Source organism: Copadichromis virginalis, linkage group LG1, assembly GCF_057382275.1.
Source record: "Copadichromis virginalis isolate Kocher_CV1m ecotype Utaka linkage group LG1, C_Virginalis_male_GT1.1, whole genome shotgun sequence".
Lineage (NCBI taxonomy): Eukaryota > Metazoa > Chordata > Actinopteri > Cichliformes > Cichlidae > Copadichromis > Copadichromis virginalis.
In genome coordinates, this window is record NC_140618.1 from 12,275,873 (window position 1) to 12,297,607 (window position 21,735).

Here is a 21,735-nt window from a genome sequence, read left to right on the forward strand (position 1 = left end):
GGGCAGGATCAACCTGATATTATGTATAAAGAGCTAACATTTCCAAAATGTCAGGAGTAGTTAGTCATTACAAGATGTGTTTGTGAACTAAAAATCAAGAATGTGGGATACTGTTTGTCCCTGATTTGGAGAGCCCAGCTCGTGCTACCATGCAGGGAAAACCAATTATGCAGGGGAGACCTACCTTGGCACTTATGCAGGTGAAACCAAAGGGAAGATATGCTTCACCATATTTTCTAGTCTTTGGCTTGGAAGGAAGTTGGTTTCAGCTATGCTTCACCTCCTGCTTTGCCTTTGTGTGGGAGCCCCGTGCTAGCAGTGTCGTCCCCCCCCCCCCTGCAAAGGCCCCACACTTTGGGAAGCTCTGCATTAATGGTTTAGAAAGAGACTCCAAATAAATATCAGTGGTACTGAAAGTGGTTGTACATAATGTTATGTCTGTGAGATGATTTTGAGTATTTTTTTCTCTAATGGCTAAAATTCTATTTGTGGATAAATTCACATGGCTTGCAATGCTGTGAGCGGCTGGGTGTTTTACAAGTTGTTGAAATGATGAACACTCATGTCATTGGTTCAGTCAGTGGAAACGCTGGCGAGGCGACGATGCAGGTGGAGCTAGCCGCTAAGCATTGGGAGCAGGCTCCAGTACTTCAACAATATTTACCAAGTTCTGGACAAAAGCACTAAAATGTGGCTAAAATGTGTCTTTCAGTCTTGAGAATTTCATGTAGCTATTTCTGGTCATTAAGGGGGGCAGATCTTGACCCATGTGCCTGAAGGCCTGCAATCGTTCATGGTATGAAGATAAAATATAGATTACTTTATTAGATAAATATTTATTATTAAATATACTAATAGCTACTATTGTTTTCCCTGTACATACAAATTCCAAGCTCTTACAGGTTTCCCTGATTAAAGATCTAATATCTGAATATGATGGGCATCAAGTATTTCTCAGAATTCCTCATAGGTTTGCAACAAACAGTGAGCTCAGAACTAATGACAAAATACATCCAAATATTATTTATCCTGGGGGCTACATAATGTTTGGACCATTAAGATCAAAATAGCTAAATTTATTCACAGACATGCCTTCAGTAACATATTGAGCTTAGTTTGCATTCATACAAACTAGATTGATAAATATTTAAATAAGCATTTCCCCTGGGAGGACTCATTTGCTCCCCTTTTCTGTTTAACTATACTTTATATATACTCATATTTTTATTTTGTGCTGTAGTGCAGTATTGCCTTTAATTTATGTTTTATAGATCATGGTGAAGTTGTATTTCTAGCAATATAAAGTCATTTTAGAAAGTTTGTGTCATGAATTAACTCTTGTAGTATACAGTTTGCCAAAAGGTTAGAATCACTTCATTTTGTATCTTCTGTGTGATTTAAAATCAAAATCCATGCTGTGAGTGAACAATCCTTCCCTAATGGGGAGTTGTATCAATCTCCCCTTGAAGAACAAACTGGGGAAGATTGCTTTGAAGGACACACACAAGTCCAGGTTGGATTCTTCATGCCTGCCAGGCTGTAACTCATATATAACAGCTGGCAGCATTACATTATCCCACAGATGGACCTGTTTCTGTGAACTGGAAAATGTATCCTCCTCTTGCTGATCTTTACTGCTGTTTTACCCACCTGTCACCTGCTCAATTAGTCGTGCCTGGAATACATTTAGCCTGTATTTTCACTGATTTAATCCAACAAGAAAGTCATGATCTTGCCATAAATTATATCTACCACTTTCTCACGGAGCATCAGTTCGTGTTTTGCAGCAAGCTGCAGATCATCCAAAATTCCCTGGAGGGGCTGGCAGTATGTAAAGGAGTGGTCAAAGTTGTGCATGTGTATTTTACATCTTGATAGCTCCACTGTAGGATGAGTGAGGTTAGTGTTTCATATAAGTGAAAGCAGCAGTGTTTTCCTTCCCTGACACATTTTACCCCTCTAGTTTTTCCTCTTCTTCTTGTTTCTTTGGTTACATGTACATGGAAAGAAAATAATCTGGCATGACTGGAATAGTTTCAATGATGGAAGTCTTCTGTAAAAAATGCAGACATAGTTTCAGGTGAGGTGGAGAATGGTATGATTTGCACTTTATTTTAGAAGATAATGATGAAATTTCCTGCAACATTTCAGACACACTTTTAAAACAAAACCTTTGTGACATCAAACTATTAGCTCCAGTATATTAAAAGGCATCTTATAGTTGTTTTTAGGGAATATGATCAATTTTAGTTTGTAAAAACTACATTCTCAGCTTCTCACAGTGTTTAATTTACTAGCAATATTTAGCTTGCTAAAAATAGTATCCATAAAGAATGCTACAAGACATAAAAATCATAAATGTGTCATTATTAATGAGTAATGAACTCCCAGTGGGGAAGTATATGTTATTTTTCAAACACAAAGTGTCACCACACCCATGTGAAAGAATTTTATTGATCCTCTAAATGTATAATAGAAACGCTCTAGCTCTAAAAATGACCTCTGCATATTCCCATTTCCTGACATTCTTCACTCTTTATCTTTATTTCTCTATCCTTTGTATATCCCTTGATACCTCTTACATATTTCTTTCTTTGGCCATTCCCGTATAACTGAACTACAGATTTCAAGAAAAGTGTGACACTGACAAATGGACTTACTTTGTGTAGCCCTCTTATGTTCTGGTTCCAGGCGATTAGATGCACTGTGTGGGCTTTAGACCAAAGGACTGGTTTAGTCAAGAATAATCAGAGGTAGTTTTTCAAAAGCATAATTGAATGACATTTTGAATGACAGTTATACAGTATGTAGCTTCTTTTACGTCTTGCCCATGTTATAAGACAGAAATACAGATAGCCCACAGATAAATGCATAAATATGGCATTATGGGTTTGCCAAGTGACATGCTTTAGTGAGATGATTTCCTCTAGATGTGCGATTCTTCTTGTGGGTGTCAAGTAAGTAGAGCATAACAGATCTGAAAACACTCATGTCACGCACCATGAAATACAAAGTAAAGTCTTCATGCTGTGTGGGAAGATTTGAAGGTGTTTTTAAAGAAAAATGATGAGAAGGGTGTATTATCTTTAATCATGTGTCAGCTTTGTAACTCTGCCGTGTGCAAACGTCAATCTGAAGTCTGTATAGTAGGTAGGGAGAATGTGAAGAAGGCCTTGAAACGTTCAATTGGCAACAAAGTGTAGCTCTCACCTTGAAACCCCTCACCATGAAAATCATACTTTTAGGTCTCCCATTTGTTTAAACTAGAACCCATGCCTCATGGCTGTATGCCTTTGCATGGTTCCAATTACATCCATTCCTGTCCAGATCCATTTTTATGTATTAAACAGTTAAAGGGAATTTAGTAAAAGGTATTAATGTAAAATGGAACTTCAGTATTACAAGTCTGATTGATATCAGTGCTGCCATAAATGTGCTTCATGACTCCTTGAAATGGGGACAGTACATGCTGATGTTATCGTCACTGGATGCTGACCTCTGATATTTTGGTATCGGCGTCATAACTTCATGACTTCAATATTATTATAAAAAATTGTGTGAAATTGACCTTAATTGGTATATGAATTGTTAAATGAATTTGGGAGTTGATTTTTAACCACCAAGTTCTAATCAGCTAATATCAGAACATTTGCCATTTGTGCCAAATTTGAAGAAGTTCCTTCAGTAAATATCACATTCATTAGAGCTGGATTTTTAAAACATAATGCTTCCAGCTGTGCCTACACCTATGAGGAGGAGTTAAAAATATACTTCTCCTATAAGGCGCTATACCAAATCTTCAGAAAAGATCTGCTTCCACTGTAGCAGTTTAGTAGCAGTTGTTTCTCCCTCATTGGTGACTGTGTCTGAGTACACAGTTGAGGACTGTGCCTTTAAACAGCATGTTAAATTTATGAATATACCTAGTTCTCTGCCAAAACACACATGACAAGCTAGACAAGGAAAAGACTGAATGTAGCAACTGCGTCAGTATTTAGAATAAAATGACCAAGACGGTTAGTTTATGGCCTCACTTACACAAAAATGGTTATTTTTAAATGGTCTATTTGTGTTTATCACTTACTTTTTCTTTTATCCGTGACAGATATGGTGACATATTCTGATGTAACGAATTATGATTTCTAAACTTTTTTTATGCAAAAAGAATCTTTGGCATCTCTGTTCCACCAGACCTTTATGCCACACACTTGGCTGTTTTAGAAAGGATGTATTTAGTTGGCAGTTGAGTTGCATTGTGGATACTGTAGGCATCATGTTATGAGTTTTATAAAAACGTGTGTTATGGATATAAAAATATCTCAGAGCCAGCTCCATTAAGTTTGTTCCTTTTTTGACTGCGAAATAAAATGCATGCAGAAGCCCTTTAAGGGGTAATGTAATTTCCATGGCGGTTATGATGGATAAAAGGGAAGCTTACTGGACAATTTCCAAAAGGACCCGGATGTTTTAACACATTTGCACATACTTTATGCACATAGAAGAAAAGTAGACTTTTGTACAATATCTCACTAAATATATTTACATGACATACAATTCGCCATCAGTGCAATACATAGGAATGTTGCATATTTACCAAATGTTAGACTCTTTCCTTTATGAAGAAAAATAATTCCAATGACAGAAGCTGATAAAACTAATGTATAAAGTAACATGTGCAACTTTTGTATCGGTTAACAGCTTCACATGAAATAAAAAAAATAAAATCTTAGTACCACCCTATCAACAATCAAATATTAAGCATTGAAAAAGTAAAGATCACATGTACATATATATCTTCATACATGTAATGGATTGCTTTTGTACAAATACTTTATATAACTTTGGCAGTTTATCAGGAACAAAGTTATCGGAAAAATATGAAACAATAATATCAAACTGTCAGCAATGTCATGTAAGCTTGCCTTCCAAAGCTCATGTTCACAGTGGTCATTCAGAAAGGTTGGAAGCCGATGGCAGAAAAACCAAGAACAAAAAGCCAAAGAAAAAGAAAACATTTCCATCCTTTCTGCTAGGACTGTTAGCACTGGAGGCTGTCGTCATTGTTGTCATGGTTATAAAATTACAAACACCTATGAAGGTTTAGATAGCAGTCATCGCCATTTAAAAAAACATGGTCTATTTTCAGGTCGACTTAAAATACAAACAGTTTGAAGGCAAGGGGACAGGACCCTGCTCAGCGGTCACTGTGGAATCATGGGAGAGACATGACCGAGAAGAGGACATGCACATCAGTGCTGTGTGGAAGCACGTGAGGCCAAAAAACGAGGGTGCAAAATAAACGAATTTGCAACAATCGAAACGCCACATGGTCAGAAAATGACTTACACCGGACAAAATAATCGAGCAAATTTCAAACATACTAAGTTCACCATAATTCATATACGTTGATTTTGTTCTTTTTTTTCCACTGGTTTGGCACTTTATTGGAACAAATCTCTGTTCAAAAAGACTAATGTTGTACAAAAGGTATCATGTCTCATTAACATAACTCGTAGAATATAGTACTTAATAGTAAGCATACGGTAAGTAAACACTTGTACATACTGTAGTTTTAAAATGAACATTCCAACAGATGTTTTACACACATGCACAAAAACAAACAAACAAACACAACTTTCTCTCTCTCGCTCTCTCTCTCTCTTTGCTGCCTCGCCACATTTGGGCCTCCTCCATTTCTCTTTGGACAATCTTATTCTCCTTCTGAGTGATCCTCTATCCCGAAAGAACAACTGTTGCTACTGCTCTTTCTCATCTTCCATCTTTCCCTCGCTATCGTTTACCTAAGACAACACAACTCATTTAATACTGTGGGGTTTTGTTTTTTTTTTGCTCCACGTTATGACACTTCCTCCGCCGAGCGCGTGTCTGTCTTGAGACGCACAAACTCTTTGGCCACCTCGTCGTTGGTCCTTTGAGAGAGTATCCTCATGATGGTGATGCCCGTTTCGTCCATGGAGATGCTCTTCACCAGCGGGTAGCAGGCGGCGCAGCTGCCCTTGTCTGCCAGCTCTTTGAGAGGGATGACGGTCATGCCGATGATGCGGTCCTCACGGGCAAAGCAGTAGTCCTTCACTGAGACATGAAGCTCATAGGCCTCTGGACCGTGTTCGTTACTCAGAACACTGAGAAAAATGACAAGGATGAGGTTGGGGTGTGACTTAGAAAGAAATTAGACATGAACAGATTTAAAAAGTAGTCCTAAATCCTACTTTTAAAACAACCATCATGGGTAATGAAAATTTACATCACAGGCAGTGAGAGGGTGTCTGAGTGTCACTTAAAAGTACATGAAACTAACCTAAATGCACTTTTTTCCTATTATCATATAAGCTTAATAAGTGTTCCTGTCAGGAACTGTACAAGAATGTGAACGAACTGCTGACATTTGGCTTTGTTTACAGCTGAATATAGCCTGTCAGTAAACAAGTCTGGCATGGTGACATTTCCACAGTGAAAAGCCTCCTTACTGTATGCGTGGCAATCATGAGAAACTCAATCATGTTTTGTGAGGGAAATTAATGTATCTATTCAAAAGAGCAATTATTCTGAGCTTTTTTTTAGGCTTTTTTCTAATTATCCACAGAAACCTGTGGCTTCTTGAAATTCAAATGACAATGCCCAAGCATTGTCATTTGAATTTCAAGAAGCCATATAAATATATATGCAGACATCACAATGTGCGCTGCTAACGCTAAGATCACTCCAGATGTATGACTTGGCTGAGTGGGCCTGACTCTGAGAAATACAATACTTAAAATTGTCACGTTAAAACAGTTGCTTGATTTGCTTTTATTACAAAAATAATGCTGCTGAATAATGTACATTCTAAGGTTAGAAAAGTAAGGTGTTACAGGTACTATTAAGCATATAGATTTCTGCTGCTTTCTTTGTAGTGTGCAGCAATCTCAGTTGTTAAAAATGAAGGTGATGTGCCAAAAACTGCAGTTTGTTGAATAGCCACCTGAGACCTGAAGTGCCCAACTTTAAAACAGAAACAAACACGTAGAACCTGGAACTTGTTTTTTTTTTTTTTGGTGTCTCTTCAGCTTATTTCCCCTACATGGGACATTTTTATTATTATAGATGACTGATGGTGTGGACTGAACTGGGACAGGACTGTCATTCTGGCGTTCAGTTTAAAAAGGAAAAACCTGATAAATAATATGGCTCACTGTGTAGTTCATTTTACTGATAGACTGTGCAACAAAAGTAACATTTTTCATTATGTAAATTTTGGACAAATTATTAGCATTCGTCACTGTGTGATGCAGAAATATAGTATATAAAAGATATAGCCACTGTGATGGACATGACTAACACAGTGTATCTGACAGAGAAACTGAGGGACACTGGCTGCTTATTGCTGCTCAAGTTGTAAATTGTAAGTTATTAGTCATCCATTATCTTTTCTGAATCTTAGATTGACCATGATTTATCAAAAGGGGTTCATGTTCTTTTCAGTATGATTGGAAACTAGCAATCAAGGACATGAAGTCTTCCCAAAAGTGTTGACTGAGGTCCCTGAGCAAGGGAACCAAGGGCTAAGTTCCCTTACACCTCTGTATAACAAGAATCTTTGTGCAAACAGAGGAGTTATCCCCTGCTGGCCATAATGCATAATGCAGGTTTCAGGGGCTTCAGCACTGGCTTCTCTTTACAGACCTCAAAGCTCCAGCTATCTTTTATATTGTATATAGATGCACCCTAGTTGTCTAGGCTAGTTAACATTTGCTATTTGATAACTTGATACTGAGACCTGTTGTCCAAACACAACTCTGCCAAAAATATCTTTTGAAAGAGTAGACCACAAAACAATAGGTGACATTACAGTTCCAGGATGCATCCATATTTTATTTACACTTTGTGTTTGTAGTTTGCAGATAGCACACTGATTTCTGATTCAAAAGCAAATATATGAAGTATATTATTATTAATGACAGTAATAGAAAAAAATGACACTAAATTAAAGAATATTACAATATTACAAGAAGTGAATAAAATTGTGAGCAATTTTATTCACTTCTTTAACTGACGAGGAGGACACAGATACTTACTACTGGAATGTTTCATTGTACTTTGGTGACCAATTGTTATTCTTGGTCTTGGTGCTGAATTTGCGTTTCTTGTCAGCCAGATGTGGACCCACGGCATTGACTTCTACAAATGGCCGGAACATGGCGTTGGTTTGCCAGATGAGGTTGTTCACTCCGACCACTGAGAAACGCAGAGGAAATAATAATCTCATTCATTACGACATGGACACAGGTACAAGAAAGGAAAGTCCACTAATTCTGCCAAAAAAGATTGTGTATTCCAAGCTCAGTTTCTATTTTTGGACCTGTATTTATCTTGTTCCCACAGATAAACGGCTAAATGTAGAAAATGTCACGTTAAACTGAGATACCGTCGGAGCAAGCATAACAGAGCCTGATAACAGAAACATTTCCAGCTATCTGCAGCATTAATGGTAAACATCTCTGCGTGTTAGTGCCTATGAATCAGCCTGCAAAGATTTCTTTTCATACTCACTCTTCTGCACTGATATTCAAATAACGAGTAAATCCACAGTGAAGAAGACCAGAGACATTGACTTACATGCAGCGTCAGTAAACCATAATGATGTGGCAGCATGCTGGATTTTCTGTGTGAGCTGCCAAATTTAGATTCAGGAAATGCAGAAAAAATTTAATCAAAAGCTAAACTGTGACTCATGTAATGATGGCTTTTCCTGTTTGTGAAAACATTGTTGCTTTGCTCTCATGTTTTTAGTTTCTCTAATGCCTATGGTGCTTTTGGGGGGAGGCAGGTTTAGAGACACTGTAAGGAAATAAGGAGGCTCACAGTGAATTAAAAGAAATACATCTCTGGAGAAATTCTGTAATGATAAAGCAAAGAACTAATAAACAGCCAACCTTTGAGCCAGCTGTACATGCATAGCTGAACTTGACTTGTCTTATCTGTGTAGTAGCAGACCTATGTATTTTCCAGTTTATAGCTATTACAGTATACAAGTATCAATCTTTTTTTTTCAGCTATCCCCTAATTACAGTGACTTTGTACTGTGCTCTAGCAGGATGTAATTTTGAAGTACAATAGAAGTATAACTTGCAGGGATAATAATGCAGTTTTAGGACTCCGTTTTGGTAAAAGTCTTTTCAGGTGCATTGTTTTAAAAAAAAATCATACTGGCAAATGCAGACGATTTGAAAGAATGAAACTATTAAAGAGTAAGGTAATTAAATTTGGACGATCAAATAACAACTGAATTAGTTTTAAAAAAGTTATTTTTTGCAATTGTCTCTTGCTTAAGTTTGATTACGTAATAAAATTTCCTTTGTTTTTATCAATGTCTTGTAGTATGTAATGCTCTACTACTACCAGAAGGTGGTGATAATGTATCTATAAGCTGTTTGCCAACAACCATGAAACAACACAACATAGAAGAAGAATGTTACTAACACTTAAACAGGAGACACACATAAAGGCCAAAACTATTGCCCATCGTGAAATTGCATGGAAATCCAAATATGCACGGTCATTTGAAAGCTTAGAAGAATGATTGACTAATACCTATAGTACCTAGTGGAATTGACAACAACAGCTATTACAAATATGACAATACTGCATCAATCCCGACACTGTCATGCATAAAACACCTGATTTTCTATTTAATTACAATAAGAAACAACATATCAAAAGGTAATTAACTTATTCTCTGATTTTGAAGGCGCTCCAAGAAGCTGTGCTGCTGATGGCCCCTGCAGCCCAGTTGCACAGATGAGATAGATTTTTGTGAATATTTGCAGGTGTGAACAGATTTGACTGGAAATAACAAAAAGCAGGTTTGAGTATAGGAAAAAGCTCACCCTTCACGCTGACTTTGTGCTCTCCAGTGCCAGGGTGAGAGATGAGATTCACTTGCATCGACACCTCCCCCACTGATCCGTTGGATGACTGACCTGGACACACACCAAAACAGCAACAGGAGAATTGGAAAGAGGCGTAATGAAAATCAGAAAGAATGGAGGAGCAGCAGTGAGGAAGCAGGGAGAGAAATACAGAGATCAGGAACCCGAAATAAAAGAGATGGAGACCGAAAAGAGAGAGAGAGAGAGGGAGGGTGCGAGGACAGATGCAAAACTGTGAAGACAACTATCTGTGTACCTGGTGAATCCAAAGATTGATCCAAAAAGCTGTGTATAAACACATGAGTGTGTCAGAACTAAAAGAGAAAAAACAGACCTAAGGAAAACAGTAAGAGAGTGGACTTGTTTTCACTCTCATGGCAGCCCAGTAGCAAGCAAAGCCAGAGTTTCCTTTAGCTCCAGGCTAAACAAGAATAACAACAAGTAAAAAAAATAGAAACATGAAATAATCTGTCTGGTTTGAGGGCTGTGAAAAAGGCACATGTTGTGAAGGAATCTACTAAATAAATAATGTTCTACATGCTGAAATCAACAACGTCTTAGCTCAAGTGAAAACACTGGATTTAACTCCATGGAAACACACTATGAATGCCATGCAACAGAAAGGAAATAGATGAGGCAAAGGGAATGCATGAATATAAAGGAGGACTCTGCTCAGTTGCTGTGCAGCATCATTAACGTGTCACTCAGTCAGAGATGAACAATTAGAATGGATTGCTGACCATGTTACATACTGTCTGATGTAGGGAGCCTTGCTCATTTCAGCTGCTTCATGTTTAAGCCAGCCAGGAGCAAGTAGACGTTGAACACTACTTAATGTAGAGGCATGTTGATCCAATAGCTAATCAATATATGCCAAACATGCAGCACCCGTTGTGGCTGGTAATGGGGAAACAAGCCTTGAGATTTATTGTAATGAAGCCCCAGGAAGCCGATAGAGAACTAAGAAACTGCAGCACAATGAAGTCCTGAACTTGTGAGAACACACAGCAATGCCACTGCATGGTCACTTTAGCTATCAGGGTAAAAACAGACATTATGGTATGTTGTGCATTTATGAAAAAAAATATACCGGTGTACTCAACAGATACTAGAAAAGGAATTCTGAGAGACGTAGAAGCTCAAAGTGTGAAGAAGACAAATGGTACATGTTGAAGATAAAAGAAAGCAGGGATAGATAAAAACCAAGGTGGCAGCGAGTAGGCCTTAGGATCAGATTAAGTGAGGAAAATGCAGATAAGAAAGGCGAGTTGTCTGCATTAATTGACGAAGACTTGCTCTTAAATTCCCAGATTTTTTCCACTGTCAAATAAGACGTTACGCTTAGCCTACACCGTGTGACATTTCAACACACGAATACTACATAACCAAAAAACTGCAAAATATTCATGCGAGATTACTGTAAGCTAGACAACAGCCCCCACTCAACAAAGAGACACATGTATGCTTCCGAGAGCAGGCTTGGCAGGATTAAACTGGTACATGCCGTGGTCTAAATATGTCGTTCTCAGAGCACAGGGGTTGGTGATTAATGAAACTGTGTCCACTGTGCTACATCAAGCATCATTTCCACATTCTTTAATTTTTGACCTCAACCAGCTCACTACTTCCACTTAAAGACAGAACATTAGGCCACCTCAGATAAAAAGCATGGTGTGAAATTGCGGGTAGAGCTGGAATGGGATGAGAGATGTAGCGCGGGTGGAAGAAGAGAAACACATCGAGCAATCTGAAAATAGCACACAGCGAAACACTGTGTATCTATGCCCATCTGCCACTCAGGGAAAACGGCAATGCTGGTTGGCCTGCTGGCTGCCGAGCTTTTTCCTACAGGCTTTCAGTTTCCTGCTGCCTGCTATGCAGTGTTCTACAAGGCTGAGCACACTGAGGGAACCGGGAGCTTAAAGCTTCAACGCCCTGCCGGGTTGAATTCCCTCTTGAGCATCTCTGGATACCTGAAGGTATTTCCGCCTTATTACAGAGAAGAAAATCCAAATAAAGACGGATGAGTCAACAACATATACAAGTGTGCCAGAGATGCCGGAAAGAAAGAGTGAGGCGACTGCACAAAAGAGAATATATGGATTTACATAGCAAATACTGTATATCGTATTTATCCCGACAGTGTTTTTTTATGCATTGTTAATGAGAGAGTGAAGGGAAAAGAGCATGAGAGCAATTAAGCCCTTAAGCACACAGGATGAAAAGGCCAAAGATACTGTTGCTGTTTGTTTGTTTTTAAAGTTATTTACAGTGAAAGAGGCACAGTGCTCCTACAGTGATGAGATAAATGCAATTACAGCAATGTTCACTGTGTATTTAAGCTGATAAAAAAGAGGCATCTTCAGAACACATTTACAGCAATATATATGGGGTAAATACTGATGGGAAACTCCATAATGTTAAGGTTAAATAAAGCATTACAACTCCGAAATGTTGCAGACAAATCAGATATTAACTGTGAATTACAGCAACAAATATGTTGTGAATAAACTGTTTTGCTACAAGTGTAATCAGTCGTCATAAAAATATGTTTATTCACTTCTGCCTAGGTGCTAAAATATAGCTTCACAATAGAATGACCAATCTGTCTTTTTTCACGCCTTTGCTGGCACTCTCACTGTGTTTTTATAGATGCTTTCTGTAAAAGTGAAGCTGCCCAAGCAAGGCAGAGAGAATACAGAGTATAGCTCTTAAGACAAAAGTTTTCCAGCATTTGAATGCTGAAATAACTCCATTCCCTCCCAAACTGAAACCCAACTGAGCCTGACCATAGCTAGGTGCTTACCTTGAGAGGTTTGGGTGCATATATATTTCTTGATCAAGGCATCTGTAGGTTGAGTGTAAAGGCTGAGAGCATATTTGAGGGACTTCATATCAGGGCTCTTTTCAAGGAAAGTTTTCTTCAGGCCATTTCCTCCAGCATGGAAGTATTGCTATAAGAAAAGAAAGAGGAGTTAACTTCCAGATGACTCCAAGAATGTTTTCCAGGAAGGGATCCTCTGTTGAGTTCATACACATCAGCAAGTTTCAGTTGGCAGAGAAATAACCTGAGATTATGTGGACAGTATGCATTTTCCAAGCAGGAGACCAGGCAAGAGACAGCAGTAATAGCCACTTTTCTGTCTAATTACCGTGCATTTAAATCTGAAACCCCTGCTTGGGTGGTTAATGCACATTTGCGCTGATAAGCATGATAGCTGAGTACACACAAAGCTTTGCATTCTTTTGAAATGTTGTCACCACTCCTACATATGGAAGATTGTGGCCATGGAGAGATCTTATTAAGAAAAGATGGACTGCTTTTTTGTGCTTATCTGTTCAGCTAGCTTTCTTCTACAACACATGATCATTACACAGACAAAAGAGCTATTGTTAATGGCGCTTGTGTTGTTTGTGGAGTTTCTGTTGTCATGATCCAAGTTAAAAAGTTGGTGCACCCTTATCTCATGTCAATAAATACACTGGACAGAAAATGCAGTAGACAGAGATAAGGTATACACAGCTGCAAAGTGACATCCGAACCACATTGTCTTCATCAGACAAAGCTTGACACCACAATGGAGAAAGTGCCGGTAAATATTTTCAGACTGGTGTCAGGTCAGTGACTCGACACATGGGGAGGCGCTGTGGTCTGCCTCACCAATGATTTATTAGTCATAAAGTTTGACCGACATGTGCTTCTTGTGAATTATACATAATCTGGCGTGCAGAGGTTGAGTCATCAGTGGAGTTTTAAGAGAAAAAAAGAGAAACGGCACATATTCTATCCATAAAATGCCCAGGAAACACTAAATATACATAAAATTCCCAGAGATTAACATCTATAGTTATTTAAAATAAACACACCCAACTACAATTGAATTGGCTTAAACAAACAGTGGTACAATAAGAGTTGTATCTATTCACAATTTCCCACCATATAACACAGGAAGATGTTCAGAATGTCTGTATTTTGTGCCTTGGAGATTTGTCTCATTTTAGGTCAGAACATTTGAAACAATTTATTCAAAAAATATCACCTCCTCATTCCAATCACCGTCACAGCACTAAGACTCACAGAATATAAGCTGTACTGATCTATAAGAGTGTCGCCTCATCCTGAAAAATGCCTGCAGTGTTACTGCTGGGCTGCAGTGCTGCATTCCCTCTGGCAAAAAGACCCAAACCAACCTGCATGCTCAAGATATCACCCTACCTCCAGTAAAATCACCGGCCACCGTTACAACATCCGTACTTTCTTTTTGTTACCCTATTACTTTCCTCCAGTTCCTTATATTTTGCCTCATATATTTGATTTCGTTTTTCTTCTTCATTTATTTTCTCTATCTTCGAGGCTTAGCAGGGGTTTGCATTTGGTAGTTAATGATGTGAGGCTGTAGTCTTCTGCTGATAAGTCTTTAGCACATTTACCTGAGCAAGTAAGTGATTACTAACAGTTTATTTTCTGGTAATACTAACATCTGATAACAAGAAAGACAAATAAAATGGCCTGCATAAAGAATCTTATTATCAGTTTTTTTCCTAATATCTATGTTTGTTGTTCAAAAACTGGGATCTATTCTGAAATGCACTTCAATAAATGCCTACATATTATCTTATTAACTATATCAAATACACATTTTATCGAGGAACTCTCAGACATCTTTCTCATACAATCAGACAAGGCCAGAGTTCAAAGAAAGGATAAATAATACATTACTGGGGCTCTGTTAAGTGTGCTATTTTGTCAGGTAAGGTCTGCTTAGGCCACTGCATTATCCTGCCCATTCATTTTTACAGGTTTGAAGTTCAGCTTGGATGAAATATTATATTTAAATGTTTAAATAAAAAAGCATTTAAATAAATAAATATGTTGCACAGGATTTAACTTTTTAGTCCAAGAAGAAATTCTTGGTTCTATATATTTATACTTACTGATGAATGGCACATTTCTTTTAAATTTTAGTGTATCTATTTTTGATGGGTTTTGAGGTTGTTCTGTTTTTTAGACTGTATATTCAGGTAGCCATTTAAACAGAATTTCTAAATTTCTACCAACTCTGTGTTAATCGACTGCTCTCATTGGAATACTGATGAAAGAATTTCGGTGACATGATTGATTTAAACCTCCAGGTAGTTTCCTTGGTGACAGCAAAATCAATTAGTTTTTTTTCTACACCTTATGGAGTCGTGTTTCCATAGTGGCACCTTGCCATAACTCTCCTCTTGTGCCTGAAGAACTCGGACTTGGTATCATTTTGTATCCTTTTGCAAAAACTGTCAAATGGCAGAAAAGTAAAATGCTGCTGTTTTTTCTTCTTTTTCTATGGGCTTGGGAAGTGTCAGAGGTATTTTTAAGATGCAATTTATTTTTAGTTTTAAGTTGTGCACCATACTCTTGTAGTTTCACTTCATCAATATTAACATTAACAAGCAAACAAGAAATACTAACAAGCTCCTGGCTGAACCAAAGAGCATCGCTTTGGAGCAAATACTACAACTCGTGACCAGTATTTCAGTGTTTTTTAAAACTGCTAAATAATTTTTTAATGTTTTTTTTTTTTTTTATTAAGTCCCACCCTATTACACTACCACCACCATATTTTACTGTTGGCATTATGGTCCTTTTTTGAAATGCTGTGTTAATTATATGCCAGATATAACAGGAATCAAACCTTCATATAAGTTCAGATTTTGTCTCGTCAACCCACAGAATGTGACTTTAGATCAGGGGTAGGCAACTCCAGGTCTTGAGTGCCGGTGCCCTGCAGGTTTTGGATCTCACCCTGGGTCAACACACCTGAATCAACTGATTAGTTCATTACCAGGCCTCTGGAGAACTTCAGGACATGCTGAAGAGGTCATTTAGCAATTTGAATCAGCTGTGTTGGATCAAGGACACATCTAAAACCTGCAGGACATCGGCACTCGAGGCCTGGAGTTGCCTACCCCTGCTTTAGATTGTAGGATGATGTGTTGCTTTTTGAGACCTCTTAGTCTGCTTCACTTTGTCACTCAGGTTCTAAGTAATTTCATAATTCAACAGGTCTGCCAGTAATCAGGCCTGACTGTGGCTAGTAAAACTGAACCAAACTTTCCAAAAAAAAAAGTGGTTAATCACAGTTAATTCATGATTTAACAAGACAGCCAATTAATTTTTCACACAGAACCAGATAGGTTTGGATATCCTTTTTCCCTTAATCAATGAAATCATCATTTAAAAACTGCAATCTGTATTTACGTGGGTTATCTTTGTCTAATATAAACAAATTGTTTGATGATCTGAAACATATGCAAAACACTAGGAAACCAGAAAGGGGGCAAACACTTTTTCACACCACACCACTCAGCCATAGAAAACCCTGCCATGAATCACCTGGTGCACAACTTTTGTACTGATGCTAATGCTAGAAGAGGTTTGGAACGCTGCAGTTATTGAGTCAGCAGAGTGCTGGAAACTTTTACGTACTAGCCTCATTACTTAGCAACCCGCTCTCTTTATGTGGTCTTTTACTTTGTGGGTGAGTTACTCTGATTCCTAAATGCTTCCACTTTACAATAACACGACTTTCAGTTGATGGTGAAATATCGAGGAGAGAATAAATTTCACGAACCTACTTGTTGTTGCAGTGGTATCCTGTTACAGTACTGCACTTGAGTTCAGTGAGCTCTGTAGAATGACCCATTCTTTTCTGCCCTTTATGTTTGTAAAGACTGCATGGCTAGGTGTCCGAGTTCATACACCTACAGCAATTCAAATTACTATTTCATTCATGTACTTTATTATTTTTACATTTTGACAATATTTAATGTCATTATATATGATGTGGAAAAAATAAAACATAATCGGTAACCTTTAGTAAATCCATTTACAGTGTAAACATAGGTGCAAGTAGAGACTATAGCTCTTAAGACTAAAATGTCCAAAGCATGTCACGAGTAACAGAATTCCACACTCCTAGAATATGCATGTTTAAATCATTTGCATATCTCTGCTATGCTATGCACACCTGCTTTTCCTTTTAAAGGTCAAGTTTAGCCAGTACTGCCAACTATATAATAAACAAACAAAAAAAAAAAACTCACCTTGATGGTGGGAAGCACAAGGTCCATGGCTGCGCACTGGCGTGGTGTCAGACTTCTGGCTTCTTCTCGGATGACATGCTCCTAGAGAGAGAGAGTAAAACACTGCAGTAAGCAAATACCATCACAAGTCACATTTGTTAACTTTGAATTTTAAGATGTATCTCCAGCAAAATGGTTATGACCTTAAGTGAGCCATAGTGCTCGTGATATAGAGCATTTACTGCTTACAAACCAGAACCAGTGCAAGTCATTTAAACTGTTTGTGATAAATTTAAACCTCGCTGTCTCACACCATCACACAAAAAAATCTATTTTAATCATGAAAAATGTTTTTGTCAATTCTAATTGGAGCTTTCATGACCCGTAAATTGATTGCTGTAAATAACTTCTGGCACTGCCTTATTTCTCAGGTGTGTACAGCTCGTGTGTACAGAAGCAAAAGTTTCATATTGGATGAGATTTAACTATTTAATCCACATAATCACACTGTCAGGTGCATGCCGATGGTGGTTTACTTTGAAAATGCACATCGCAATCTTGAGATGAAAGATGTGTGTATTCAGCTGCAATCATCATATGGTACAGATTTAATCAACCAAAAGTCTTTAAACAGAGCTACTGTGAGAGGAAATAGTTTAATCTGCATCAGTGCTAAGATGTTCTTTGGTTTTGATGCCAAAATTGCACTGGGTCACCCTCATTGTGTCTGTTCCAGCACTTTCTCCATCCAGAGAAAACAAAGCCATAGTGTGCCCCAAAAACACTGGAGGTTGCATGGAGGAAGATATCATGTTCTGATGGAGAAACTGTGTATGTTTAGATAGACTTTTTTTGCCATTTATTATTATATTATATTACTGTAATAATGTATTTATTTACTCTCGTAATTGAGTATTTCAAATAGAAATCTTCCTGCAAAATCCATGTAGTAAGCTGAGAACACACTACAAGCTGTTTGTTGTCAAATATTTGCTGAAAAAGATAAGTGCTGTGTAGAGCTGAGCACGGGATTTACAGAGGTCATAGGACATAGACATCAAAGTGGTCCTGCACACTGCATTACATTTTTCAAGCAAACTGTCAATCAGCCAAAGTGTTCTTCAACTGTTCCAGCGAATCTGAAAACATTACATAGTTCAAAAGTCACATCACTGCAATAGCAATTAGTCAGGGATTTACTTCGGATGTTAGATTGTGCAGGAAGAGTTAGACACATGCCTTAATATATTAACAGGAGAGAACAGAGCTAAGAATAAAAAAATGACATCAGAAAATGAAGCCTACATTTTATGACAAAAGTAAAAGAGCTGGAGATTATCAGTCATAATCACGAATAACAAGAGGATGATGAAGCACTTTAATACTTTTGGAGAACGACAGAAAAACGCCCATCTGTGTACAGATGATCAGTACCCAGATGTTGCCTCAAAGGACATCTGACGGAATCCCACACACAACACAAACATGAATTCGCTTAAAATTCAGCAGGGAAACACACATTACATTTGCAACTTCTGTGTGACTCAGAGCTAAAATACCTCTCAGAGGTATTGTCACACCCTAGTTGTTAGTGAAACCACAGCACAGCCACTGATCTATCCAAATGCCTCACTAAATGGAGCTCGTGGGATTAGACATCCTCCAGTCACATCAGCAATTAGACACCTGCCCAGTTATGTAGCTCCAAGCTGTATTTCATGATGCCAAAGAAGAATTATCTTACAAGGTTTTTGTTCTTTTTATATTTCTGGACACTTGCATGTGTAAAATGTTGATCATGTTCAGCTGCGTGGTGAGATTATTTCTTTTGATTTGTGTAATTTATATTACATAAGCCATGACCACAAACATTTTTTCCAAATATAAGAACAATCCATCTTTAATTTAAGTCCCTTTTTAGACAATATAGGATTCAGACCAAACAGAGTTTATGTATTGTGATATTTATAAGCTCATTCATAAATTACCTTCAGTTTGGATAGCTGTCCCAAGTCCTTGGCAGCACTGAAGATCATCTGAGCTCCTTGCTGTTGGAGAAGCAGATACGGTTTCATCATGAACCATCGTATGAAAATATATTTTTGAAAAATGCAGCAGAAATTGTTAAAAGATTATCAGGTGATCAAGCTAAACAGAGTGAAGGGATAACTTATTGTTGCTGAAATTGGATTTCTAAAGTGGCATTGGGCGACATCTCAAACACTGTTTGACATGATGACTTTAAGATTTGCCTGGTTTGGGTGACAATAAAAAATGGGCTTAATGAGATACTCCTAAGATGAAAAATATTAACCAAGCTCTCACAAAAGGATTAGGAGTATGAAAAAACTTGTTCCACGTGCATAAAGATTTAGAGATGTCATGTTGCCGTGCTTCATCTTCTGTACAGTGATTTGTGTGCTATGAGGGGGCAGGAGAGAGCGGAACAGATGGAGGAAGAGAGAGAGACAGGTGCACAAGAGGAGGGAGGTGGAGGCCAAGTGAAGAGCTGAAAGAGGTAAGAGAGAAGGGGAATCTCACACAATACTCACACTCTGGTCACTCAACGGAGGCAGAACAATTGTTCTCTCGATTGTGTTCAGCACAATCTTCCAAAGCTCTTTGAGGACTCGTTTCAGCACTGTCTTCTCACAAATCTTGGCAAATAACATTAAACTGCAAAACAGGAAAGGAGGTCATGTGTCAGGTTAACACTTACAGCCCTGCCTCAAAACTAAACAAACATGGCTAAAGACTCCTACTAATGTCTTCATAAATATAATGATTAAATAAAGAAAAGAGGAAAAAAACAGCTGGGATTCAAAGAATAAATGCAGCAGCTTTATGATTTAATCTCACCCTATTGTGGAAGCAGGGTCTAAGAGACATGAGAAAGGATTTTGTATTTCCATATCATTAAGAGGATTCCCTGTAATACCCCACTGGCCTCAATGTTGATTTGACAAAAGATTGAGAACGATTCCCAGGGCTCAGCTAACCATATCAGAACACAGTGTAAAAACCCTCCAAGTAATAAATGCAGTCCTTAGGTTACTTTAGTAGGCAGTGATCGATAATGTGTCTCCTGTGTATTATACCCATTTTTCCTAGTATCAAAGTGGTCCCAACCAGAAATGAAATGATCAAACAATTGATCAGCATTGAGGAGAGGAGGAGAACGGATTTCTTTACAATCAAGGGTCTATTTTTCCCTTAATCTTAGTCTTAGGACACAACACTGTCTGAAAAAGGCAGCCCAAGGACTTAAATGATACTAAAGAAAAATGCAATGTCGTCTAACAATGTGCTGAACTGGCCAAATGAATAACACCAAACAATAACTTTCGGTATGTTAATGTGCGTGCTATATTTTTCTGCTTAACTTGCAAATGCTGTGTTTAAGGAAGTGTGATCTAGAGCTCCCTGGTTGGATTGCTTTTGTAGTTCTGTACTTGGATTAATGACATTTGCTGGAGAGGCTGGCACGTGCAAGTATTGTAAACAAAAGGACAAAATTGTGTTACACAATTCTTCTACCTTGTATTCAGTAGATACCCACTTTTTGTCCAGAAGGTCCATAAGAGGCCGGAGGACAGTCTCTGCGTCCATGGCAGCATTACTTCCTTTGGCTGGACCTTTCATCTGAACCAGCTCCTGGTTCATCTGCTTCACACAGTCCTCAATCACAGGCTTAAAACTGTGTGATGGAAACCAGAAATCCTTTGAATCTTTTTCTTCTATTTTTTTTTTTAATGCTGCAGCAGTAAAAATTAACCATTTTGAATTGGTGCTAGCTCACTCCCGCTGTTCCTATTATATGACTGAAAAGGTGTTAAGAGCTGGGGTGACATTTGTTCATTTGGAAATGTTAAGGAACTTGCTGTGCTCACAAAGCATGGTGCACAGCAAGAGCGTGAGCCACTTACATTGTGAGCAAATGTCTGTCAATAACTAAGCAGCCATATAGTTCAATTTCTTTGACAGAACAAGACATGAATGAAGTCATTAACCATTTGAAAAACACCCCATGCGCGCATTTTGAGTAACACCAGTGCTCACCTGGAGCCAAACACTCCGCTGAGCTCATCCAGCACTGTGTTGAGTTTATTTTGCAGCTCCTTTAGCAGATCACTGGCCTCTGCATCCAGCTGTGAGTAAAAAACAAAAAAAACAAAAACCCAGTTATGGCATAATTACACACCATACACTAAACACACACTGACTAGAACTCGGTATCTCTGGAGGATGCCTCTAGTAGGGTTGGGGTGCTGGGGGGATGGGGGCAGGCACAGAGGAGTGGTAACCTGCCTTGCTGGTGGCCTCCTACTCATTCTGCCTGCCATCTGTGGCAAACAGCGCTCTGAATACCAATGGACAGCTCACCTCCGAGCACTGTAACGATAACTGCCGAGTCATGAGACACGGTGTCAGCAAAGAAGCAGCGAGCGAGAGGTCTCTCAGTGGAGAACATTTTTGTGCACTATTACACATGTTACAGAAGAGAGAAGATGCTGGGAGCCTGCTACATCTCTGGGATTTAAGCATTTGGGCATTTATACATACAGATGTTCTGATTCTCAAGACGTCTGACTGACGTTTTTCAGTTTTAGGGAGAAAAAACCTTTTTATGTTTGTTGCAATAAACAGGTGCAAGATTTATTTGAGAGTGAAAAGTTTATTTATTGAAATGTGGGTGTGTTTTGATTGATATCTATATCCCACATATCTATATGGTGACAGA

At 38.3% G+C, this 21,735-nt stretch overlaps 1 protein-coding gene across 2 annotated transcripts in view; it reads right to left on the reverse strand.

Moving 5' to 3' along the window:
• Positions 1–4,451: 4,451 nt before the first annotated feature.
• The window catches only part of unc13c (unc-13 homolog C (C. elegans)), a 115,364-nt gene continuing 98,080 nt past the window's right edge, over positions 4,452–21,735 (reverse strand). For both annotated transcript variants that reach the window (XM_085451092.1, XM_085451082.1), the window contains 9 exons: positions 21,054–21,142; positions 20,554–20,691; positions 19,547–19,670; positions 18,983–19,042; positions 17,016–17,096; positions 12,736–12,883; positions 9,888–9,980; positions 8,076–8,235; positions 4,452–6,143 (listed from right to left, as the gene is read on the reverse strand). In XM_085451092.1, the coding sequence (XP_085307218.1) occupies positions 5,858–6,143; positions 8,076–8,235; positions 9,888–9,980; positions 12,736–12,883; positions 17,016–17,096; positions 18,983–19,042; positions 19,547–19,670; positions 20,554–20,691; positions 21,054–21,142 (1,179 nt within the window). In that variant the 3' untranslated portion in view covers positions 4,452–5,857. The remainder of the gene's footprint in view (positions 6,144–8,075; positions 8,236–9,887; positions 9,981–12,735; positions 12,884–17,015; positions 17,097–18,982; positions 19,043–19,546; positions 19,671–20,553; positions 20,692–21,053; positions 21,143–21,735) is intronic.